Genomic DNA, 26820 nt, shown 5'->3' with positions numbered 1-26820 from the left:
TACAAAAAGATGTGAGACTCTAGAAAGAACATCCAGGGGGACTGGAGACTAAAACAATGGTTGGAGGAACTGGGCATGGCTAATCTAGTGAAGAGAAGAACTGGGGAGATATGAATGCAGTCTTCCAATATTAGAGGGGCTGCCACAGAAAAGAGGAGGGGGTCAAGCTATTTTCCAAAGCACCCGAAGGCCAGACAAGGAATAATTGATAGAAACTGAACAAGGAGAGCTTCAACCTGGACATGAGAGATTTTCTGACAGTGAGAGCAATCAGCCCATGGAACAGAAGTTGCCTTCAGAAGTTATGGGAGCTTCATCACTGGAGGATTTTTAGAAGAGACTAGGCAGCCACCTGTCTGAAATAGTGTAGGTTCTCCTGCTTGAGCAGGGGGCTGGACTAGAAGATCTCTAAGGTCTAGTCTGTAGGGTCTGACCCAATCCATTCCATTGTGACAAATGGCAGAGATTGGACTGCCATTTGTCAGAATTGGTGTAGAGTCTCCTGCTTGGGAGGGGGGCTGGACTAGGTGACCTACAAGGTCCTTTCCAACTGCATTAATCTGTAAATCTGTAATTTTATCACCGTGACAACAAGGTGAAGTTAATTCTGGTAAAAGAGAGTGAGTAGACTAAGTCTTCCCACGATGGCTCAGTAAAGCTTTGATCTTTTCAGACTAGTTCCCCATTCAGGTCAGCTAAATGTCAATCATCCAAGTCATAATTATCCCAAAGCTGCTTTCTCCAAAGGACAACTGCACTTTTTTTGAGGGGGGGGGTGTTTCTTTGAAACTGCTTTGCTTCTCATCCAAGAAACTTCTTCAGGTCTGAAGAGCTGAACTGAATAATTTTTCTTTTGTACGAGAAGCAAAACATTTCCAAGAGAGGGGAAAAAAATCCAAAAGTCTGGATTTTTTTTTCCTTTGGGAAAAAGCCCCTTTGGGACATGCCGATCAGCCTTCACAAAGCGGTTTCCCTCCAGATGAGTTGGATTCAAGGTCTTTTTATGATTTGTAGAGGTCAAGGATGGGAGATGCCTACCAGTCCTTGCTACATCCTTGCATCAGCCTAACTCTTTTTTTTTCTACCGTTTTTTAAAATAATGAGTCAGCCAAGCAGTTTTCAACTCTTCGTTAAAAGCAATAGGCTAAATATTAGCCTATTGCTGTTAAAGGGTAAGTTTGCTCTGCCATCCTGCAAATGTTCAGAGCTAAATCAAGAACTCAAATTGAACGCTGGTCCCTGAATACATATTGTATTTTCACAGAAAGTGTCCCCAAATTAAATACAACTGAGGGAAATTAAATAAACACATGGGGAATGATCTTACTAGCTTGATTGAAATTCATGTTTCATCAAATCAAATTTAGTTTTTTGTCCTGGCTCCATCGGCTTCTTCGGTCTGACCTCATCCGCTCTTTGAAGTGCATCCCCGCAACATCACTCAAAGGCTAAGAGGGTGTCTCAGTTCACTCTGCTCCCAAAGTTTTGCAATTCAAGAGCGTTCCATCAAAGCCAGCACTTGATTTCTCCTGGTTTGTCTTGTTCAGAGAGGAGAAAGCAGTTATACAGATGGCTTGGATGACTTGGAAAAGTTCCATACTACATATTAAATCATGCACTTCCGTATTCATTTCAGTCTGTTGAGTTTGCTTCTTAATTCCTTTTTCCCCCCAGTCTATTCTTTGCCCTGCATCCCTGGTTTGTTAGTTCTTTCGTTCTTTCTTTCTGTTTCTTTCTTTCTTTCCTTTTTTCTTTTTCTCTCTCTTTCTTATTCTTCTTCCTTCCTTCTTTCCTTCCTTTTCTTCTTCCCATTTCTCTCTTTCCTTCCTTCCTTCCTTTCTTTTTTTCTCTTTCTTATTCTCCTTCCATCTCTTCTCCTTCCCATCTTTCTATCTTTCTTTCCTTCCTTTCTTTTCTTCCCCTTCCCTTCCCTTCCCTTCCCTTTCCTCCTTCCTTCCTTCTTAATTCTTAATTGCACCCATGCCATTTGGCAGGGTGGGAAGACTCTGTCCCCTGTCAGCTCATCCTTAATTCCAGTCTGCTCTAAGGTCAGGAACATACTTTCAGACATTCCGAACTCATCCTCCAACAAAGGAGTTTTATCTGGAAAAAGCACTACCGAATGCTAAAACATTAATTCCTTTAATGTAAGTGCTTTAGGCTCAATCAACTACAAGCTTCTACTCCATTAGTAGCAATGCTTTATTTACATAACTTATTTACATAAAGGTAAACATGGCCCATCAAAAGCGTCGGAATTCACGAGTTGTTCTTACTAAGACTTCTGGTTGGAAGAAGAAATGGGAAGGAGGACTTGAGACCATGACTTTCATGAAATTCGTCATCTCAAGTCCTCCTTCCCATAGTCCCCATATGTTTGTTTCATTTCCTTCTGTTGCATTTAATTTGGGGACAATTCCTGTGGCAGAAGTGGTATTTAGCCGGTTCCGAATGGCTTGGGAAAAAAACGGTAGTTAGCTATGGTTTTGAAGCCTTGTGCATGGGTGCAAGCTGTGTGTGTGAGCAAAGCCCATGCGCGGAAGGCATGCACACTCACAAAGCGAGTGAGCGGCGAACCAGTGGTAAACTTCTGTGAAATCCATCTCTGTCCTGTGGATATGTTGGGACAGAAAGATAGGTTCTAACCACCATATCCCCTGCAGGACCAGAATTCCATTTGAGTTCTTGATTCAGCTCTGACCATTTGATTATTGATAGATTAGCCTCCAGAGCAGCATATACTTTGAAAGGAAGAAAAAAAGACCACAAAACAACCCTACACAGCTCATTGAACCCTAAATCCTCAAAATGTCTCGGAGGCGAAGAAAATAACAGCCTCAAACAAAAATGGTCTTTCCTGAACTGGGGCTCTTCGATTGTGCGCTGAACGTCCGTTGCCAGGCCGTATCGGCTAGGAAAAAACTGGAATCTGCAAACCCATCCCATCTGGAGCACACCAAGTTTGGAAAACTGATCTAGCCGTTGATTAATGACTCTTCTTTGCGAAAGGTCAATTAGCGCCCCTCCCAACTGATGGGATGTGGAACGAGAACAAGGTTGGGGAGTTATTAACTTCAAAATATGCTATTTTAGCATTCCCAGCTGCATAATCAAAAGAATCTGGCTTGTGTTTTTTTTAAAATTATTATTACATGCTGCTGTTTGGTTTTTTAGGAGGGTTACAGTACTATGTCGAGTTACAGTACAATTAGTCTTTAAAGAAATATAAAAACAAAACGTTTCCAAGCAATTGAACTCGCATCGACTCCTCCCGTTGAAAGAAACCTTGTGTATGGGGGGTGGGGGGATTGCCTTAGTCTGAAGACAGAGAGAGGTATGTCCAGATTTTTGTGAAATGTTTTTTTCCCCCTAAAATACTCACGTCCCCAATGTTTAGCTGCTCTCCTCTTTCACCTCAAAGTTTCAGAAATGCATTGCTGTGATTTATCGTTTGGAAATCTTATCCCCCCCCAATCATATCAGGTGTTTTAATATTCATATCATCTTCATCGCCCTGCCCAAATAGGGAGCCAGTTTGGTCTAGTGGTTAGGGTTCCAGGCTAGAAAGCAGGAGACCTTGAGTTCAAGTCCCACCTTAGCAGGGGTGGGATTCCACTTGTTCGGATCGGTTCGGGTAAACTGGTACCTCTGATGATCAGCTGGGAGCAAACCAGATCACTCTGAGGAGCAAGTGGCCCCACCCCTGTGCCCCTGCGTTTTACTTATCTACCGTATTTTTTGGAGTATAAGACACACCGGAGTAAAAGACGCACCAAGGTTTTGAAGAGGCAAATGAAGAAAAAAAAAGGTTTTTGCATTCTGCAAACCTCCCCAAAACAGCCTGGTTTTCACGAAAACGGGCCCATTTGTTTCCCCCCAAAAATTGCATGCATAGCCTTTAGGAGGCTTATAGAGTACTCCTGGGGGCTGGGGAAGGGGGCAAAATTGAGCAGAAAATGGCCCATTTTTCACTCATTTCTGCCTTCCCCATCCCCTAGGAGCTCTCTGGAAGCCTTCTACAGGCTCTGCATGGCCATTTTGGTGAAGGGGCCAGGGTTTCGGAAGACAAATACTGCTGCATTCAGTGTATAAGACGCACCCAGATTTCCAGCCTCTTTTCTGAGGGAAAAAGGTGTGTCTTATACTCCGAAAAATATGGTATATCCTCTCAGCTGATTCACGCAGCAGAGTGATTCCCGCACCTCAGCTGTTTTCCTCCACAGCAGTAATGCAGTATTTTCTCTAAACTGCGCAGCCGCACAGAAAGTGCAAGATCACCGAACTGATTGTTAAACTGGTAGGATCCCCCCACTGCACCTTAGACATAAAAGTCACTCACTCTTTCTCGGCCCAACCTACTGGGTGGCTACTGTGAGTAAAATAGGAGGAGGAAGATGTTGACTTCCTTGAGTTATTTGTAAAATAAATAAATAAATAAAGGCAGGATACGAACAAAGAAATAACTGTTGGTTCTTTCAACCAGGTATTGTTATTCCATGACCAGAACTATGGGATACATTATGAATATACCATCCCTGTGAATTATTCTACCGAGAATAGAAGTGAGCCGGAGCATCAGCAGGAATCGCTGTACATTTGGACGCACAGTGGATGGGAAGATTGCAATGTACAATGCGGAGGAGGTAACGTTCATTTATTCATCTAAAGAGTTGGTACTCCTACCTAATCAGCTTGAATTGTGGAGATGACTTCCGTTATTTATAAATCACAGCCAAATTAGTCCTAGGTTGTTGGAAATAAAAATGTATACTAGTTTCATTCCGGACTACAGAGTTATTGTTTTTTTTTTTAGACAATCGTCTTACTGTTCAGCATTTGGACCATAGTAGAACTCAAAGTAGGATAGGATAGGGTAGGGTAGGGTAGGGTAGGGTAGGGTAGGGTAGGGTAGGGTAGGGTAGGGTAGCCTTTATTGTCATTGTACATCACGTATACAATGAAATTGGTCTTAGCCTCCCTGGTGCAATCCATGACAACAAATACAAACAACATAAATAGCATTAAGAATAATTCCTGTGCAAGTAATTAAGGGGGGAAAGAAGAAGAAAGAAAGAAGAAAAACTAGTCATACATTTCCACGTGTGATTGTGATTGTGGTTGTGTTTAAGAGTCTGACAGCCCAAGGATAGAAACTATTTTTAAACCTATTTGTTCGGCTGGCTGTGCTTTGATGTCTTCTGCCCAATGGTAGAAGTGCGAAGAGACACTGACCAAGGTGTGAATCATCTCTGAGTATCTTCCTTACTCTGCTAAAGCAGCGAGATCTGGCGATGTCATCCAGTGGTGTCAGAGGGCAACCAATGGTTTCTTGTGCCAAATTGATCACTCTCTGCATTGCCTTCCTGTGTACAGCAGTTAAACCAGTGTATCATAGGATAGGGTAGGGTAGGGTAGCGTAGCGTAGCATAGCATAGCTCTCAGGGCTGAAGAAGCTTCTTGGATGAGAAGCGGAACATCTTCAAAGAAAAACCAGAATATCTAATTGCCTCTTGGAAAAACCCCTTTGGGATGTCCACAACTAAAGCAATCCTACTAACCTCTTGTGAATGATAGATGGAGCCCCAGGATAAGCCAAGGGTTGATATCCTTCGCCACTCAATTCCTGAAGTTATCATATCTGATGAAGACTCCAAGAAGCCTGGGTTAAAAAAAAGAATCTCTTTAATCCAGCAACCTGAGACTATTTTAACTGGAAATCTCAGCATTTGACCTGAAATGCAAACTCCTTTTTCCCCCTACTGAACTCTATAGCTCTTGAATTGACTGATCTGGGGAGATTGATGATCCAACGTTTTCCATCATTGCAGACCAAACTGGTCTGGAGAGGAGTCAGAAATTCAAGGCAAGGAGCTGGAGACAATCAAATCTTCCTTCCACCTAAGTAGAGAGCAAAGGCCTCCCCAAACTGCTCCATAACGATTACATGATGGGAGAAACAAAATGAGACCAGCCTGCCAAGGAATATGTCATACGATCTGTTTTTGCTTCAGGTTCCTAAGTGGCTACTTTGCAAAGTAGCAATTTGGGGGCAGGGGGGGGGGGAAACACACCACTGGCAATCTGCTTACAGTCAAGTAGGATTCTGCTATTTTCTGCTGTACAAATATTTCTGAAATCCTTGCAACATGGCCTGCCCAGCATGTCTGCCCAGACACTGGGCAGGCCATGTTGCAAGGATGCCAGTCCTTCTCATCCCCAAACTGCTCCTCTCTGGTGAGCTGTCTCAAGGAAAGCACGGGCAGACAAAGGAAGCGATACAAAGACACGTTGGAAGCCTCCTTCAAGTCCATGGAAATTGACACCACCTCCTGGGAAACCCTGGCGCAAGATCAACCAGCATGGCACACGCTGATCCACGAAGGCTGCCAGACATCTGAGGACAGAAGAACAACCGTGGCACAAGAGAAGCGAGCACCTCGCAAAGCCAGACCTGCAATTGCTACAACAATGGTGCCCACACGTGTCTGTCTGACATGTGGCACAACATTTCATGCCCGTATAGGCCTTACCAGCCACCTGCGGACACATTGTGGACAGCCCACAACCTGTAAGGTCCTCTTCGAACACGATGGATGAACAATCAACGTTTCTGGAATCCAGAAAACCATTGCCAAACAGCAGCAGATAAATATTTCAATAACTAGCTGTGCCTCGCCAGAATGACTTATTCCTCCTTTCTTTTGCATTCAGGGGAAAGGAAAACCATCGTGTCGTGCACCCAGATTGTTAACAAGACCATGATGTTGGTGAATGACAGTGCTTGCCAGCGGGCCACCCGTCCTGAGCCGCAGGTCAGAAGGTGTAATGCCCATCCATGCCAGTCCAGGTAAGAAGCTTGTTGCAAAAATCAGAAATACTTTCCCCTTTCAATAGGTGAAGGACAAAGGCCCATCTTTGTGCCCCCCCAAAAAAACACTTATATTTGCAGTCTTCACAAGCATCATTAGGTCTGTGGATAGAAATAGCAATAGCACTTAGACTTGTATACCGCTTCACAGTGCTTTACAGCCCTCTCTAAGCAGTTTACAGAGTCAGCCTCTTGCCTCCAACAATCTGAGTCCTCATTTAACCCACCTCGGAAGGACAGAAGGCTGAGTCAACCTTGAGCCTGGTGAGATTTGAACTGTTGAACTGCAGTCAGCCGGCAGTCAGCAGAAGTAGCCTGCAGTACTGTATTTTAACCACTGCACAAAAATCAGAAATACTTTCCCCTTGGAATAGGTAAAGGGTAAAGGCCACCTTTGTGCCCCAAAAGAAACACTTATAGTTGCAGCCTTCATGAGTATCACTAAGTCTATGGGTAGCAATAGCAATAGCACTTAGACTTATATACTGCTTCACAGTGCTTTACAGCCCACTCTAAGCGGTTGGCAGAGTCAGCCTCTTGCCCCCAACAATCTGGGTCCTCATTTTACCCACCTCAAAAGGATGGAAGGCTGAGCCAACCTTCAGCTGGTCAGGATCAAACTCATGGCAGTTGGTCAGGATCAAACTCATGGCAGTTGGAAGAATTAGCTTTCAATACTGCCTTCTAACCACTGGGAAGGGAGGGAGGGAGGGAGGGAGGGAGGGAGGGAGGGAAAGAAAGAAAGAAAGAACTCATGGCAGTTGGTCAGGATCAAACTCATGGCAGTTGGAAGAATTAGCTTTCAATACTGCCTTCTAACCATTGGGAAGGAAGGGAGGGAGGGAGGGAAGGAAGGAAGGAAGGAAGGAAGGAAGGAAGGAAGGAAGGAAGGAAGGAAGGAAGGAAAGAAAGAAAGAAAGAAAGAAAGAAAGAAAGAAAGAAAGAAAGAAAGAAGAAAGAAAGAAAGATAGCAATAGTCAGCCTCTTGCCCCCAACAATCTGGGTCCTCATTTGACCCACCTCGGAAGGATGGAAGGATGAGTCAACCTATTCTAACCACTGTGTTCACTGTAGCACCTTGGGTACCTGTCTAGAAAAAAGGGATGAAAGTGAGCTGTGGCTGAAAAAGAGCCTCCTAGTGAAGTAGAAGAGGTTTTGGGAGCAAATCACCAATCTTCCTTCTAACAAAGGCATTTTGGAGGTCAACCATGTAATATGTGGTAGCCATTGTATGAACAGACAAGCCCTGTGCCCCGTGGTAGCTATTATTCAAGAGCGACATGCTCTCAGTTCCATTAATTGTTAGGGTTGGGTGTGCAGTCATCCAGATGTTCCTACTGGTTTTGGCATTTTTCTGCCTCTTTTGCGTGCTTCCCATGAACCTGGGATAGCCAGATGTTGTTTAACGATGCTCAAGGTACCTTCACAGGATGTAAGCTATTCCAAGCAAAGCTGCCTTTTGCAATTGATTGCGGGTGATTTTGTCAATGCCGACGGTGTTCAAGTGGTGCTCCAGATGTTTTAGGATTGCACCCAGGGGGCCTCTGACGCCTATTAAATTGATTGGTAGAGTTTGAAGCACTGAAGAATGAGAGCCATTGATAGGGACTTCTAACCGCTTTTATACTTTCTAGTAATAGATTCATCAGCTGGTCAAATAGTAAAAGTTGAGATAATTATGCTAAGCAGGCGCCATCTGGGGGGAGGTGTTCCTCTATCCAGTGGCACTTTTGGTCTGCTAAGACATTCATTTGCTATTTGGTCAGAAACAGAGTTATGAAATTAGAATAGAATAGAATAGAATAGAATAGAATAGAATAGAATAGAATAGAATAGAATAGAATAGAATAACAGAGTTAGAAGGGGCCTTGGAGGTCTTCTAATCCAACCTCCTGCCTAGGCAGGAAACCCTACACCACTTCAGACAAATGGTTGTCCAATTTCTTCTTAAAAACTTCCCGTGTTGGGGCATTCACAACTTCTGGAGGCAAGCTGTTCCACTGATTAATTTTTCTGTCAGGAAATTTCTCCTCAGTTATAAGTTGCTTCTCTCCTTGATTAGTTTCCACCCATTACTTCTTGTACTACCCTCAGATGCTTTGGAGAATAGTTTGACTCCCTCTTCTTTGTGGCAACCCCTGAGATATTGGAACACTGCTATCATGTCTCCCTAGTCCTTCTTTTCATTAAACTAGTCATACCCAGCTCCAGCAACTGTCCTTTATATGTTTTAGCCTCCAGACTGCTAGTGAAGTGAATGAGATAATCTTCACATTGATCGCTTCTCTTCATCTAAGGACAGACCATTAGAAACTGCCTAATGGAAGCCTTTTCTTTCCCTCTAACATCACGAAATAACTACTGGTCCATCCTTAGAATCTAAGTGAAGAAGTGCCAACAACCAAGGCAGTTTTACTGACCTCTAAAATGTCTTTGAACAAGCCTATGGTCGCCTTAGAGGTCTGGCAACTAAGAGCAGGACTATTGTTGATTCACAAGCTAAAAGCACATGGCCAGAAGATGCTTCAAGTTGGCCGCACTCTGCTCAGCATTTTCTGATCCCTTCCAGGTTGACCATACATTCGCATTTCAGAGGCTGCCAAATGGAAACATTTTCTTGAAGCGCATTCCCTTCATCTCTATAGAATTTAAATTTCCACTTGTGTCTGCCCACCCAGATATTAGAAATGCATGCTTGGCATATTCGTTGACCCGAGAACGTCTTAAAGAGACAGTTCTCTTTCACCATGGATAGAGGTTTTTTTTTTTTTTTAAAGTAAAGAGATATATCTTCTTTTCAGAAATTCTGCGTTTGTTTTCCAAGTTCATGTGGAATTATTATAGGATTCCTAACAGTAAGTTCTTCTGTTTTCCACATCACACTGCCGTTTTTTTGCGTGAGTTGTAGGAAAGGAGATCAGGGACTATAATTTCTAGCCTGCAGTCTGACATTGTGATAGTTACACAGTAAATCTGGGATGTTAAACATGATATTCACCAGAAACAGAGATCTTAAAGGTTACCCTTAAGATCTGAAACGTTTGTGTTTGACTCTTTGATATCCAATTCTTCAAAAGTTGTTATGAATCATCAAAAGTTGATTCCCCAGCTCTAAAACTGCAACATAGGTAATCCTCCTTTTGCAACCCAAATTAGGACTGGCCGCTCAGTCGTTAAGCAAAGCAAACACAACCACGGTGCTTGTGAGAAAGTATAGCATGGAAGAACAGTGTGCTTGATTAAAACCATCATTTGATTTAGTGTGGTATTTATACGTACCTCATGAAAATGTACATGGAAAGATAGAGCGCTTTAGGAATTGCCTGCAAGATTTCCAGGCTGCTGAACGATCAGTCAGAACAACTGAGAATTATGTCTTGTGAGCAGCTGTTTTGCCTGCTTCTCTTCCCTTCAACTTCTTTTTTAAAAAACGGTTGCATTAAGCTAACATTCCATTCTAAAAAGCAAGGCCACAAAAGATTGTCTAGTGTAAATTTGGCCTTTGGACCCTTAAACTGGAAGAATCTCTTCACCCAACTCACTGCAGGATCTAGGTGTGTCTAATCTAAGGAAGAAAAAAGACTAGGGATGACGGGATGGCAGTCTTCCATTTGAGGGGCCGTCACGTAGAAGAGGGGTCAACCTACTCTCCAAAGCACCCGAGGGCAGGACAAGAAGCAATGGGTGGAAGATCATTAGAGATCCAAGCCAGAAGGAGAAATTTTCTAACAGTGAGAACAATTAATCAGTGGAACAGCTTGCCTCCAGAAGTTGTGCTGGAGGTTTTCTAGAAGAGATTGGATAGCTGTTTGTCCTGAATGGTTTGGGGCACAGGTCCTCAACCTTGTGGGCCATGGCTCACTACTAGTCCATGACCTATCCACAACCAGGCCCCATCCACAAAACCATCCCCTCTTTCCCCCTTCCCCCCCACTCTGGGCTGCCAACCCAGAGTAGAGTAGAGTAGAGTAGAGTAGAGTAGAGTAGAGTAGAGTAGAGTAGAACAGAGCAGAACAGAGCAGAATAGAGCAGAATAAGTATAAGTTGAATCTTTATTGTCATTGTACTTAAATACAATGAAATTGGTTTTAACCTCACTGGTTCAAAATTATAGCAGAAACGAAAAAAGAAAGAAAAAGAAAAAAAAACTAGTGTGTGCATGGAGTGATTATGGTTGTATTTAAAAGTCTAACAGCCCAAGGATAGAAACTATCTTTAAACCTATTTGTTTGGTTGGCGGTACTTTGATGTCTTCTGCCCGATGGTAGAAGTGCAAAGAAACACTGACCAGGGTGTGAATCATCTCTGAGTATCTTCCTTACTCTGCTAAAGTAGCGAGATCTGGCGATGTCATCCAGTGGTATCAGAGGGCAACCTTGGAGGTCTTCTACTCCAGCCCCCTGCTCAGGCAGGAAACCCTACACCATTTCAGACAAATGGTTGTCCAATTTCTTCTTAAAAACTTCCAGTGTTGGAGCATTCACAACTTCTGGAGGCAAGTTGTTCTACTGATTAGTAGTAATTCTAGTAATTGTTCTCTCAGTCAGGAAAGTTCTCCTTGGTTCTAGATTGCTGCTCTCCTTGATTAGTTTCCACCCATTGCTTCTTATTCTACCCTCAGGTTCTTTGAGAATAGCTTGACTCCCTCTTCTTTGTGGCAACCCCTGAGATATCAGGACACTGGTATTATTTGCCATTTCTTCTGCCTGATGGGCAACAATCAAGATTGCTTCATTCTATGCTGTTATTTCTTCCTTAACCAAAGAATAGTACGGTACTACTCTTGGTGATCACCAGTATTATTTTACTGTGTGATAGGCATTTTATTTAAAGGTTGGGGGACTGTGGTATAGGATCTTCTACTTGAGCAAGGATCAGAAGATCTCAAAGGTCCCTTCGAACTCTGTTATTCTATAATTCTGAATTTGACTAAAAGCAAAAAAAAACCCTGTTCCTTTAGCAGCTTTGCGACAAGTTCTTCGAAGGAGCAGATCCCAAACCCTGCATCCCCCACCCCGACCCCAATCTTCAGAATTCCTGGCCCTTCTTGAGCCCATTTTCCCATCTTTTCTTACACATCACTGAACTGGTGGGGGGGAAAGTGTGGGAGCCTGCCTCCCCCCCCCCGCTGCCTTTCTTTTCCCTTCCATCAAAGTCACAAACTATTTTTCTCTCTCTCTCCCCGCAGCTATAGATCACACTCAGCTACAATACCCCACCCGGGCCAAGTCTGCATAGCAGCCTCCTTGTTCTCGAGGCGTGACAATAAATTAGGAGATGCCGTTCTCTCCCCATCCCACCCATCGCGCTACACCGCCACCCATCTGATTTGTGTTTTCGGCCAATAATGGTTAACCAAAGCCCTAATTTTTTGCTCCTGGGTTTAATTTTCTTTTAATGAAGATTGGCTGGCTCGCTGCGGTCTTTGCCCATTCAAACCCATTCCTTCTACCTTAATTCCTGCACTGCGGGGTGTTTCAGAAGCAGGGACCAAGATGAGTTTGCTTTGCGACGGAGGTGGTGGCCAGATTGCTAATCAAGTGGACAGGCTCCAAAGCCAGACTAGAATTTTAACTTCCCGGAAAGGGGATGATTTTCATGCTTTATTTCATGCTCCCACACATCGAGGGCGCTAACTGCTCTCTGGACGTGTTTTTTTTTTTCAAATTAGAGGGGAAAGCTGCCTTCAGAACAGATTGCCCTAAGTCAAGGGTCCTCACACTTTTTAAACAGGGGGCCAATTCACGGTCCCTCGGACAGTTGGGGGCCAGACAAGCTGGGTGGGCGTGGCTAGGTGGTCGTGTGACTGGGTGGGTGTGGCCAATTTAGCAGTCCAAAAAGTACACACACATTAAACTTTAATTTGTTATGCTCCTGGGGTGGAAAGCAGGTTAGTGAAGAGATGTGGCTACTTTGGGGTGTGTATGAAGGGCTTCTCTGTGTGTGTGTGTGTGTCCCACTCTCTCTCCCTCCCTCTCCCTTTGGAGGATGGGAAGGCCAAAAGGTGCAGAAGGCGGGTGTAGACCAGCGTGTAGGCAGTGTGATGTGGGCAGGGCAGCCTCATGGTCCTGATTAATGGCTTCAGCGGGCCATATCTGGCCCACGGACCTTAGTTTGAGGACCCCTGCCCTAAATGCTTAATGGATGCCATAACAGCATTTATCAGTTGCATTCCTTTTCATCCTAACTTTCAGTCAAGGCTTGCTTTGAGATGCTCCAGCTGTATAGCTTAGATCTACTAAGAGAGTAGTGAATAGTATCTGGGAAACCTGGAAGAGCAGATTGATGAAAAGTTGGAGAGCAATGGCATCAGCAATAGACTTAGTTATCGCTTCACAGTACCTTACAGCCCTCTGTAAGCGGTTTACAGGGTCAACATCTTGCCCCCAACAATCTGGGTCCTCATTTTACTGGAAGGATGGAAGGCTGAGTCGGTCAGGATCGAACTGCTGGCAGCTGGAAATCAGCAAGAGTAGCCTGCAGTACCGCATTCTAACCACTGTGCCACCATGGCTCATTGGTCACTGTTCTAGATTCTAGACATAGTCTAGAACAGGGATCCTCCCAAACTTTTCAACTCATTGACCCTGTTTCAGATTATTAATCAGCCCCCAGGCATGTACGGTATTGTATGGAAATCATTTCGTAAACACTATTCTAACCAATAGTACTATGAACAATAACAGTAATAATAGACAATTGAAGGCAAATCTCACTGATGGCTGACATCTGACCCTGGGTAAAAGTCTCACTGTTAGCTCCTCAAACTATGGAGCTCTACAGAGACCCCCAAAATTATCAAAACCCCTCCCATTAACTGTCTATCATTTATCGGCCACCTCTTGACCTCCAGATACTTACTGTCCCCTTGGAGACTACTATGAACCCTTGGGTTGACCTTGTCCACTTCAGGGAACCCTAATCTAGAACCGTAGATCCCATTTAAATCATCCAAGGAGCGACCAGATGTTTCCAGGAGCATCTGGGAATTTCACACGAGGATTAAATTTGGAAATGCTAGAATTAAATTTGACGATATTTGCAATACAAGGGACACGGTAGCTCAGTGGCTAAGACCCTGTGCTTGTCGATCAGAAAGGTCAGCAGTTCGGCGGTTCGAATCCCTAGCACCGCCTAACGGAGTGAGCTCCCGTTACTTGTCCCAGCTTCTGACAACCTAGCAGTTCGAAAGCAGGTAAAAAATGCAAGTAGAAAAATAGGAGCCACCTTTGGTGGGAAGGGAACAGCGTTCTGTGTGCCTTTGGCGTATAGTCATGCCGGCCACATGACCACGGAGACGTCTTCAGACAGCGCTGGCTCTTTGGCTTTGAAACGGAGATGAGCACCGCCCCCTAGAGTCGGGAATGACTAGCACATATGTGCAAGGGGAACCTTTACCTTTATATTTGTAATAGAGCTGTGCAGCACTCCAGAGTCAAAAGACACCCGGGAGACATTCAGGTAGCACCCGTCAATAATGTGTTCAACCAGTTGTATTTTCTTTCCCAGGATCACACAGCTGCCCTTTGCAGCTGCCACACAGTCCTGGGAAAAGATGCGCTTGGTTTCCGGAGTTGTCAACGGATGCAACACGAGATCCAAGCATGCCCTGAAGCACTGCAGGTTCCCAACTGACGGGGATTCTACTTTCAAACCCCCAAAATTGGATATGGGCAGATTTTGAGATAGTCTAATTGCATATGAGTAAGACTAAGCATCACGTCTGCCCCGGGATAAAGCACAAAGTGAATCTATATGCTGATAAAACTCTCATGTTTCTTTGCCTGTAAACCTCATCTGAAAACGGTTCTTCACGTAGGCTAACGTGTATCCAAAATCCTGAACCAATGACTCCCACGGAATCTGCCATATTTAATACAACATAAGACAAATTGTCATAAAATATTTCCGATGGTCAAGTCCTGATATGTATTGATTCAGGACAGCCTGAATCACCACACTATAAAAAAGATGTTGAGATGTTGGAAAGGAGAGAAAGAGAACGAGAGAGTGTAGGAAGGGGAAGAGGAAGAGTAGGAGTAGGGGAGAGGTAAGGGAAGAAGGAAGGGGAAGGAGAGGAGGAAGGAAGGAAGTAGAGAAGGGAGGGAGGGAGAAAAGAAATGGAAATAAGGTGGTGTTACAACAGGAGGAAGGGATGGTAAATAAAGCAACCCAAACTGTATATTATAACCTATTAAATGAAATAACAAATGTATAAGAATGACAAATGCAAAGAAGAATAACAATTGTGTGAATGTATACTTAAAATGGTATGTAAGAGAATAAAAAAATGGGAAAAAAGATGTTGAGACTCTAGGAAGAGTGAGCAGAAGAGCAACCAAGATGATGAGGGGACTGGAGGCTAAAGCATACGATGAACAGTTGCAGGAACTAGACATGGCTAGTCTAGGGAGGAGATAGACCGGGAGAGACATGATAGCATTCTTCCAATATCCGAGGGGCTGCCACGGAGAACAAGGGGTCAAGCTATTTTCCAAGGCACCCAAAGACCAGACAAGGAATAATGGATGGAAACTGACCAAGGAGAGATTCAACCTAGAAATAAGGAGGAACTTTCTGAGTGAGAACAATCAACCCATGGAACAGAAGTTGCCTTCAGAAGTTGCAGGAGCTTCAACACTGGAGGCTTTCAAGAAGAGATTGGACTGCAATCTGTCAGAACTGGTGTAGGGTCTCCTGCTTGGGTGGGGGGTCGATTAGATGATCTACAAGGTCCCTTCCCACTCTGTTAATCTAATCTAATTATTAAGAACTCTTCCAATGCATTAGAAGCTCAGCCACTGTTGAAGACGTTGAGGAATCTGATGAGGAAATCGCTGTGAAACAATGACCCAATGGGTCATGGGTTATCTTACTTGCAAGGATTGTGACTGTCCTGGTGTTCTTGTCTTAATTGTTTGAACAGGTGGGTTACGGGACAGTGGAGTCCTTGCTCTTCAACTTGTGCCAAAGGCCTCCAGCATCGGGGAGTGACATGCGTCTATCAACTGCAGAATGGGAGCTACGTCAACACGAGAGATCTCTACTGCCTTGGTCCCAAGCCAGCAACGATACAGAGCTGCGAAGGCCGAGACTGCCTTTCTATTTGGGAAGCCTCAGAATGGTCTAAGGTATTTCCAGCCCGGTGGAAGGAAGGGCAGATCATTGGGATGTGTAGCTAAATATCTGCTAAAGTTAATTTGTTGAGATTACACAAAGGGCAAGATCATAACAACAACAACAACAACAACAACAACAACGATATAAACAAATACGACAAATACATAAGTATCTATGGAGATTCTCAACCGTCTTGGTTATGGTTGCCCCAAGGGGCTTTCCCCAAAAGCCATTTGGGGCAGTAGTGAGATTCAATTTTTTTACTACTGGTTCTGTCGGTGTGTCTTGGTGGGTGTGGCAGGGGAAGGATACTGCAAAATCTCCATTCCCACCCCACTCTGGGACCAGCCAGAGGTGGCATTTGCTGGTTCTCTGAACTACTCAAAATTTCCGCTCCCGGTTCTCCAGAACCAGTCAGAACCTGCTGGATTTCACCCCTGATTTGGGGGTTTCTTGGATTTTTCTTGGAAAACATTTTGCTTCTCATCCAAGAAGCTTCGCCAGTTCTAAAACTTTTAGACAGTTTCAAAACAGTTCTAAAACTTGGAGAGCTGAAGAAGCTTCTTGGATGAGAAGGGCAACGTTTTCAAAGGGAAAAAAGAAAACACCACAAGAAACTCCAGTTGCCTTTTGGGGAAAAAAAGTACCTTTTCAACAAATACAACTTAAAGTTCAATATATCAAAATGCTGGGGCTTCCCGCTTGGGGGGGGGGAGGGAGGGGGTTGTGGAATTCGAGAGGAGGACCCTAATTAAAAACAAATAACTTAAAAGAAGACTTCCAGCCAAAATTTACATTTATGCTTTTGCACTACAGAGATATTAATTTTCACCAGGAGGTCATGAAACTAGATACCAGCTTTCCATGGATGGATGGAGAAGAGAGGGAGAGGATTTTAAAGCTGTTTTCCAGTTGCTCTGCAGTGCTCCAGAGCATGTTTGCTTGGTAGCTGGCTGGTGAAACACTTGTCATTCATGTCCTGAACAGGGTCGGCAGTCACGTCTGCCTGGATTACGACTTTAAAAAAAGAAATTTCTGAGAAAGATGGAGAGATAGGCATGTTGCGATCTGCCCTTCGCTGCGAGGAGCATCATACGAAGGCTTCCTTCTAACTTGGACCCCTCTAAATGGAGATGCTTTATTTGGAGCACGTTCAGAAAGAACTCACTAGAGATCTCCTATCTTCATCTATTTATTCAGGGCTGGACCCGCAATCTGTTTCATCAGCGACCCATGGGAGGGTGGGGAGTGAAACTGTTGTGGCCCACCAGTGGCTAGCAGAGCTGGCAGCAGATTCGGACAGCGAGGAGGTTGGGGAGGAACATGGGCCAGTCCTGGAGTCTGGGGAAGGTTCTGATGAGGGCTCTGTGTCGGAGGCAGAGAGGGGGCCAGGGCCGTCTGACAGTTATCAGCTGCCTTCAGAGTCAGACATCAGTGAGGCAGACAAACAGCTGGAGCCTGTTCCCAGTGTGCGAATGCGCAGAGCTGCCAGACGAAGGGAACAACTTAAGAATAGGGGTCGACGTGGGAGTAAGGCCACAAGTGGACGATGAATGGCCCCTCCTATAGGGAATAAAAGAGGAGCGAAAGGGGAGGGGAGTTTGAAGGAGACATTAGTTTGCTTAATTGGTTCGTGACTCTCCGAGATTCCTTGCCAAGTTTTGCAGATATCGGCCTGGCAGCTCTCCAAGCTAGATAAGGTCTGTGACTGTAAATCCTCCCTTGAAAGATTTTGCTGGATGTGAATTCTCCAAAGCACCTGAGGGTAGAACAAGAAGCAATGGGTGGAAACTAATCAAGGAGTGAAGCAACCTAGAACTGAGGAGAAACTTCCTGACAGTTAGAACAATTAATCAGTGGAACAGGAGTTGCCTCCAGAAGTTGTGAATGCCCCAACACTGGAAGTCTTTAAGAAGATGTTGGATAGCCATCTGTCTGAAACGGTATAGGTTTTCCTGCCTAGGCAGGGGGTTGGACTAGAAGACCTCCAAGGTCCCTTCCAACTCTACTATTGTATTGTATTGTATTGAATGAGCAGAATTCACAGCAAATTAATAAAAGGTGTTTTTTTTTGTCAGGACAAGGAGTTTGCTTCGTGCTCTCGGGAAGTCTCGGTCAGAACAGAAACATGATTTATAGGGGGAAATTAATGGGGTTTTTGATCAGGACTGTAAGCAACAGAGATTCCTTTACAGAATACCAACTACGACCCCCTTGAGAGTTCTTTAGAATTGGTTAAGAAAAAGGATGTTCCAAAAACAGAAAGATACTTTTAATTCTTGTGATGGATGAATGGCCGGAAAAAGTGATGGAATTAGCAGAGATGGGTAAATTAACTGCTTTAATCAGAGAAAAGAACACATCCAGCTTTCTTCCTGCTTGGGATTTGCTTCTGGATGTTGTGCTTGAGATGGGGGGTGGGGGAGGAAAACTTTTGACTTTGGGTTTTGTTAATAAGTTTGTTGTTAAAGAAATGGTAGTAGTATTAGTGTGTAAAAGTAAAAAAAAAACTTGAGGCCGTAATGTTACTATCTTGTTCTATTGTGCTAAAAAGAATTGAAAATCAATGCTTTTCAATGTTGTTTTCTCAACATTTCTTTCTCTCCCTTTTTCTTCCCCTATTTTCCCATTATTTTCATTTCTTTTGTATTTTATATCCTGCTTAGTGAAATTATTACTTAAAAAAAAGGATGTCCCCATTATGCAGAATAGGCTAAATAAATTACATTCCTGATGGCCACAGATCCCTATTTGTTTACATTCAGTCTGGTTTATGCAATGTGCCAAGTTTGAAAGAACTTAGTCTTTAATCAATTATGACCAAACTGAAATTCATAATGTAAAGTTGGGCTAAATCTGAAAAATATATAATCTCAGTTCTCCTTCCAAAGAACACATGTGTATGCAACAGATTTCAGATCAGTCCTGGTGTGTTAAGTAGATATGTGCTACAATTGTTCTGGGGAAATTGTACTTTCTCCAAACACAATGCATTAGCAACAATCTTTTTATGCTTATCTAATTTAAATATAGTACAATCTGACATACATACATACATGCATATGGCTCTGTGTGTGTGTGTGTGTGTGTGTGTGTGTGTGTGTGTGTGTGTTCCAGCATAACTCTGGAATGCCTTGAGCAATTTCAACCAAATTTGGTACACAGATGACTTACTCACTGGAAAAAAAATACTATGGGGGTGACACTCCTAACACCCCTCAGGTGTGTGTGTGTGTGTGTCAAGGTGTGTGTGTGTGTGTGTGTGTGTGTGTGTGTGTGTGTGTGATGTTAAGATATAGCCTGTTGTGCCATAAATTGGCTACTACTGTACAGCGCAGTGGAGTTGCCATGGTAATGGCTTCACAGTACTCCACAAGGGGGCACCCTAGAGTAAGCGGGGAAATCCAACATTAGAAATTACGTTTGGTCCGGACATTTTCCCCCTATCAATAAATATCCGGGCAACGCCGGGTTATCAGCTAGTTGGTGTATATTTTTTCCTGTGAAAAAAACCCCATGAAGCATTTTAAGGCACATTTGGAAAATGTGAAACTGCTTCTAAATATTTCAAGTCCAATTCAACAAATTTCAACGCTCTCTTTTGCAGTGTTCCTCTGATTGTGGGAGGGGAAAACAGAAGAGAAAAGTCATGTGTACCAACCCACAAGGAAAGTGTGACGGAGCCACAAGGCCAAGGGATGAAGAAGAGTGCGAAGATCACACTGGATGCTATGAATGGAAAACCGGAGAATGGTCCAAGGTAAGGCAGTCTGCGATTCAAAAAAAACCCCCAAAACATAATTTAAAGCTTAGTGGTATGGATCATTCATTGTGTCTTTTGAATATGATTTCATTCTAATTCTTGTTTGTAATTCCTGCATTAGTGTGAGGAAGAGAAATACATTTGTTTGTCTACATCTTGCTTTTCATAAGAATAATAAGACCAATATCTGAATGCATATTTGCCTATACAAACCAAATAGAATAAAAGCCACAATAGTTTTATTTAATCCACTAAGAATTAGAATTGATCAGCGAGGGAGGGGTGGGGAGGGAAGGGAGGGAGGAAAGAAGGAAGGAAGGAAGGAAGGAAGGAAGGAAGGAAGGAAGGAAGGAAGGAAGGAAGGAAGGAAAGGGGGGAAGGGAAAGGGGGAAGGAAAAGGGGCGGAAAGAATAAAATAGAATAGAATATGGAATGGAACAGAGCAGAACAGGGAGTGGAGTGGAGTGGAGTGGAAAGGAAAGAAGAGAAAGAAGGAAGGAAGGAAAAGGGGGAAGGGGAAGGGGAGGAAAGAAAAGGAAAGGAAGAAGGAAAGGAAGAAGGAAAGGAAGAAGGAAAGGAAGAAGAGAGGGAGGGAGGAAGGGAAGGAAGGAAGGAAGGAGGACCAAAATTATTGGACAACAAAATAATTGTGCTCTCAAGCATTCATATTGAGTGGCATTTATAGTCTGTTATCAGTCCATTAGGGAGAATTTCACATTCACTCCCTCCTTGGGAAAACTACCAGTGACCACTTCCATATAATTCCAACTTCAGCTAATGTTGAAAGACCAACCTCTTGCTTAGCCAGTTTGTGGGAAGTAAAACTGAAACCGAGACTTACGAGCTGACGCTTCAGTCTCTTAATAGTGTACCTCACCCTGCAAACCTTTTGTTTTTTAGAAGACTCAGGGGGGTAGGGGAGAAGACCCCTGTTTTGACTCGAATGCCTCCGCGGATTGAATCGGGAGATTCAATAAGCCCATTTTCAAAGGCCAGCCTGGGTAGGCGAGGAGCCCCCTTCCTCGGGAAGCCCCAGCCCATCCCGGGTGGTGGCAGGCCTGGGAATCTGGCCGCCAGCCGAAGGTTCCGTGCTTCCCATCTGGGAAATGACTCCTGCTTTCTCTCCGTGTCCTGCACCTGATGGCTGAGTCTCCCCACCGAGCTCTGGGAGGACTCACGTTCGGAGGCATCGGGAGGGCTTGGCTGAAAAAAGAAGACGAGGAAAGAAAAAAAGGGAGGACATCTTCAGAATGTGGGGCGGCTGCCAAGCCTTGTCACTGGTGATAAAGCGCCTTTGAAAAGTTGCCTCCAGCCACCTGCCCTCCCCTGACGAGAGGAGCTGCCTGTTGTGTCTTGTGTTCCCCTCCGAGATCCTGGCAAGCAGCTTATTCCTCCCAGCGGGACCTGTGAAACCCGGGGAAATTCTCATTTCCTTTTAGAATAACCCTGCTTTTGTCTTCTCCCTTGAAGAAGGGATCAGCAGTCATTCATGGCGGCTGGGAGTGACGAATGCCTCCTAATTGTGGCTGAGCTACTTGGCAAGGGCTTCCAGTTGTCTCTGCGATGGGGAGGCGAGGAAGCTAAATCTTCGTGTGTGTGTGTGTGTGTGTGTGTGTAGGCATCACGGGCCTCCCTCCTCCTGATTTGCAAGCTGCAGCTCAGTGGATCTGTATGCAAAAGGAACGATCAGACGTGGCAGGGTAGAATCTAATACAGTAGCCATGGATTCTGAGCTGCAAATGTGCCCTGATATGACGCCTAATGAAATGAAGGAGAGATCTTGTGAAGGCGTTAATCCTGGCTAGGTTAATAAAGAGCTATCAAGCAGGTTTCCTGCAGCGCCGTGGTGGCGCAGTGGTTAGAGTCCAGTACTGCAGGCCACTTCTGCTGACTGCTGGCTCCCTGCAATTGGGCAGTTCGAATCTCACCAGGCTCAAGGTTGACTCAGCCTTCTGTCCTTCCGAGCTCGGTGAAATGAGGATTTACCCCAGATTGTCGGGGGCCATATGCTGACTCTATAAACCGCTTAGCGAAGGCTGTCAAGCACTGTAAAGCAGTATATAAGTCTAAGTGCTATTCCTATTGTTCCGAGGGGGTCCGTTCGGTCTTGGCACAACACGATCAGTAAAGCTGGTCTTTGTGATTTTTAAAGTGATGATTTGAGCATCCTTACCTGTAGCCATACTTCTTATCCCTTATTCAACAAAACAAATAATGACCTCCTTGTGGTGGGAGCCTGGTCTAATTTATTCTAGAATTAAGCAGTTTATTCTAGAATTCACCTGTGCTCTCGAAGTCTGACTTCAGGAATAAGTTGTGGGGGGAAATTTAGCCAAAGCCCCACAGCTCTTTATGATTTATATACACTATATTACCAAAAGTATTCGCTCACCTCCCTTTACTCGGATATGAACTTACAGTATTTAACCTGTGATTATGTCTTCCCGACTGAATTGCTGTTAGTATTTTATTCCCCTTTGGATTCATTGTTGTTGTCACTGACACTGCATTGGTGCCCGTAATGTGGCTAGATCTTTCCATGCTTCATTCGCTTTTATTATCCTACAATTGCATATCAGTTATAACGCGACTTCTCCAAATTAATGACTTTTTTCATTATTCTTTGTGCTAATTATAGTTAGTCTGGATTTTATCAGACTGATGTTCATTTATCTGTTCTGTATTAAATATGAGTGTTGGGTAGAGGATTTGTAACAACATCCATTAGACATCAGTCAGGAGAGATCTGGAGCATGCGGCATGTCCATATGGGAATGCCTGGGGCAGGCAGAGGCTGAGGGGAGCAGGTAGTCCTGCAAGAAGCTCAATTCTAAGGCATCTAAAGCTTTAAAGGCAATAACCAGGAAACTTGAATTGCACCTGAACATCTATTGGGATCCAATATAAGTTCATATGCGAGTAAAGGCAGGTGAGCGAATACTTTTGGCAATATAGTGTATGTCCCTACGTGGTAAAAAGCTTCTTAAATATTTCACGTATTCCCCAAAAAGCATGAAGATACCGCTTAGGGAGGACTGCAAAGCACCGTGAAGCGATATAAAAGTCTAAGTGCTATTCCTATTCCTTACAGTGTGAACCCAGTCACTTCTGCAGCTTTCCTCATCTACCCAGCGAGATGTGTAAATATAGATAGTCCTCGACGTACGACCACAATTGAACCCAAAACTTCTGTTGCTAAGCAAGACAGTGGCTAATGGAGTCATGGGATCACAGGACATGGCAGACACATAGGTGGCCTGGTTTGCCGAGCATCCAACATGCGGCCACATGACCAAGGGAGCGACCATCAGAACTTTGAATAGTGGGTCTTAATCTCCCCCCCGCCAAGTACAGGTAGTCCTCGACTTACAATAGTTCATTTAGCGACCGTTCGAAGTTGCAAAGGCACTGAGAAAAGCGACTTGCGATCGTTTTTCACCCTTCCGGCTGTTGCACTATCCCCATGGCCAAAATGATCAAAATTCAGATGCTTGGCAACTGACTGGTATTTATGTCGGTCGCAGTGTCCCCGGGGTCATGTGACCCACTTTTGGCGACAAGCCAGATTTATTTAACCACCATGTTATTACTAACGGAACAACCGCAGTGATTCGCTGAACAACTGCGGCAAGAAAGGTTGCGAAATGGAGCAAAACTCACTTAACAAGGGGTCGTAAGGCTTAAGTCAAGGACGAGCTGTAAGCCTGATGTCATTTCAAGCAGTCACTAAGTGACCAGTCGTAAGTCAAGGACCATCTACCGTGTTCCCCCCAAAATAAGACAGTGTCTTATTTTCTTTTGACCCCCTGAATTAAACCCTTGGCCATATTTTCGGGGAAGTCTTATTATTTTTGAGGTGCAGGAGGCCGCTTAACCTCGACCTGGAGATCAGCTGATCCAGAGCGGGCTGGACATTCTGTCTCTGTTTCTGGCACACTCTTGCCAGCCCTAGTCACACTGGGCCCGTCGCTCTTTTGGCAGCTGCCACTAAGAGAAGGGACACGGTAGCAAGGGTTTGCGGGAGCGGCCTCCGTGAGGCCATTCTGCGTAGATAGCAGATGCATATGAGTCACGTGGGGCATGTTCCCCCCTTACCCCCCTGGAAATGCCGAGGACCAGCTGCGCATACATTTAAATATTTTAGGGGCGGGCTTATTTCCGGGGCAACGGTACATCCGGGGTGTCAAACTTGATTTCATTGAGGGCCGCATCAGGGTTGTGTTTGACCTGGAGGGGGGGCGGGGTGGGTGTGACCAGCTCAACATCACTTGTGTGTGGGGCACCAGTGGCGGGCTGAGTGCTCTGCCAGTAAAAAAGGGCTTGTGAGCTCCGTTTTTGGCTGCAACGACCTCCTGCAATCCTCTGCCAGTGAAAACAGCGCTTGGGAGGGCTCCACGCGGCCTTCCCAAGCTCCATTTTCACTGGCAGAGGCACCATGGGCCGGTCCTTCACTGTTTTCAGGGTGGCCCCAGGGCCCAGATCTAAGCATCCCAAGGGCCGGATCTGGCCCTCAGGCCTTGAGTTCGACACCCCTGATCTATATAAAACTAACCAATCGAATGTCCTCTTCCAATGGGCTTCTGCCTCGGTTATATCTCTGCGTTCCTCTCTCTCGTCTAGTGTTCCTCAACATGCGGCAAAGGTCTTCAGTCCCGTGTGGTCCAGTGCATGCACAAAGTCACAGGTCGCCACGGCAACGAGTGTCCCACCTTCTCCAAACTTGCAGCCTACCGACAGTGTCACCAACAGGCCTGCAATGAGAAGATCAATGTCAACACAATTACCTCTCCAAGACTCGGTCAGTATGCTTCCCCTGGATTTCTGAATTCTGAACTCTTGATTGGTCATCTTCCTCTCTCAAAGCAAACTTAAGAAGCCCAGGTTAAAAAAAAAATGCAGTGCCCCTCCACTGAGTCTCACGTTTGTTATGACTTGGCCAATGAGCTTTTCCTTTCTTTTCTCACCAAGGGAAGTTTTCCACCCAAAACTTTAACGCAAGAAAACACTGAAAATTATATACACAGCATACTTTTGAAGTTGGTCGTTGTTGAAAATCCAGTTCCCAGAATCGTATCCTGATTTAGAACACAACTGCACTTGGCCAGATCAGGAAATAGATTGTTACAGACTAGATGGAAATGAGATGGATGAATAGATGGATGGATGGATTCCTGATAGTGAGAACAATTAATCAGTGGAACAACTTGCCTCCAGAAATTGTGAATGCTCCTACACTGGAAGTTTTTAAGAAGAGCTTGAACAACCATTTGTCTGAAATAGTATAGAGCTTCTTCCTTGAGCAGGGGGTTGGGCTAGAAAACCTCCAAGGTCTCTTCCAACTCTGTCATTCTGTTAGACAGAAAAGAGAGGAAAGAAGGAGGGAAGGAAGGGAGGGAGGGAAGAAGGAAGGAAGGAAGGGACTGGCAGGTGGGCAGAGAGCAGATGATAGTAGGAAGGATAGATTGTTGTGGCCCTCCAGCAGCCGAATCAGATGAGGTGTGGGGGTCAGGGTCAGCATCAAGGCAACCTGAGAGCTCCGAGGGGGAGGAGGGAAAGGAGCTGTCAGAGAGAGGGAGAGAGAGAGAGAGAGAGGGAGGGAGGGAGGGAGGGAGGGAGGGAGGGAGGGAGAGAGAGAGAGAGAGAGAGAGAGAGAGAGAGAGAGAGAGGCATAGCCTGGGCCGTCCATCATCACTTAGATGGAGAGTCAACAGCCCCCAGTCTGGAGGTGGCTGATGAGGAAGAGGAGGAACAGCTGGGCACGCGGATGTGCAGAAGGCAGCGGAGAGGAGAGCAGTGGAAATCTATGGGTTGATCCTTGGGATGGAAGAGCCACAGCTGCTAGCAAAGCTCCACTCTAGCTCTGGGGATAAAAAGCAGGGGCAGAGATCTTCCGGCCGAACAGACTTTTTAGCCTGCTGTGAGAGAAAGAGAGACATTTTGCCGGAGCCGCTGGCCCTCCTCATAAAGGAATCATTGATTTAACTACAGAGGATTTGCTGTGTTTGGGAGCTGGGTCAGAACATAGATAGATAGCGCTGTGCAGCTTCTCCAGGATTATGCTCTTCCTAAAGTAAAACAACGGCATAATTTCTCGTTCCAATCTTCTCCCTCCCTTTTCTTCACAGCCGCTCTGACGTACAAGTGCACTGGAGACCAGTGGGCGGTTTATTGCCGAGTCATCCGGGAGAAGAACCTTTGCCAGGACATGAGATGGTACCAGCGCTGCTGTCAAACCTGCAGAGACTTCTATGCAAGCAAGATGCAGCAGAAGAGTTAATGAAATCTGCCAAGGCTCCTTAGGGAATTATAGCTCATTTGTACTTCTTCCTACGAATATATCATTAACTTATGGAACTCGTTGCCACGAGATGTGGCGACGCCTATTTCATCTTAGATTAGATAAATTTATAGGGGAATTGGGTCTATTGATGGCTAATGGCCATGGCAACTAATTATAGAGCCTCTCTGGAGAGAGGTCCTCTACTTTTAGTGATATCACATTGGAAAACCATAATCACCTTTTCACATGGCTGAACCTTTAAGGAGAAGCTTGACAGAGATGGATCTTGGTTTGATTCAGCAAAGGTCAACCGCATCCGAAAATGGCAAACGCAAATATCTGTTTTATTTCAAACACAGGTTACTTACCACCGATGAATCCCAGGGCCTACCTAGTAAGACTTGAAGCTCCCTTTGCAGACTGGATGGAGGAAAGCATGACCACCACAATAGCAATGGCACTTAGACTTATATACCGCTTTACGGTGCTTTTACAGCCCTCTCTAAGCGGTTTACAGAGTCGGTTTCTTGCCCCCAACCATCTGGGCCCTCATTTTACCCACCTCGGAAGGATGGAAGGCTGAGTCGACCTTGAGCCTGGTGAGATTCGAACTGCCAAATTGCAGGCAGCCGGCAGGTAGCAGAAGTAGCCTGCAGTACTGCACTCTCACCACTGTGCCACCGCAGCACAAAAAGAAAAAAAAATCATCTCAAAAACCAATCCTGTAGAAAGTTATGATACTTTTGACCTGGCTGCATTTTTTGTTTTTGTTTCATTAATATATAGATT

General features: G+C 44.8%; 1 protein-coding gene across 1 annotated transcript in view; it reads left to right on the top strand.

Annotated features, from left to right (window-relative positions):
- The window catches only part of ADAMTS17 (ADAM metallopeptidase with thrombospondin type 1 motif 17), a 138008-nt gene extending 111347 nt beyond the window's left edge, over positions 1-26661 (top strand). Inside the window, exons 18-23 of the mRNA XM_081964964.1 lie at positions 4484-4643; positions 6712-6847; positions 15795-15999; positions 19596-19748; positions 24372-24549; positions 25877-26661. Coding sequence (XP_081821090.1) covers positions 4484-4643; positions 6712-6847; positions 15795-15999; positions 19596-19748; positions 24372-24549; positions 25877-26028 — 984 coding nt within the window. The 3' untranslated portion in view covers positions 26029-26661. The remainder of the gene's footprint in view (positions 1-4483; positions 4644-6711; positions 6848-15794; positions 16000-19595; positions 19749-24371; positions 24550-25876) is intronic.
- The last annotated feature ends 159 nt before the right edge of the window (positions 26662-26820 follow it).

Source organism: Natrix helvetica, assembly GCF_964273705.1.
Source record: "Natrix helvetica genome assembly, chromosome: 12".
NCBI classification, from domain to species: Eukaryota; Metazoa; Chordata; class Lepidosauria; order Squamata; family Natricidae; genus Natrix; species Natrix helvetica.
This window is presented reverse-complemented; position numbering and strand designations above follow the sequence as displayed.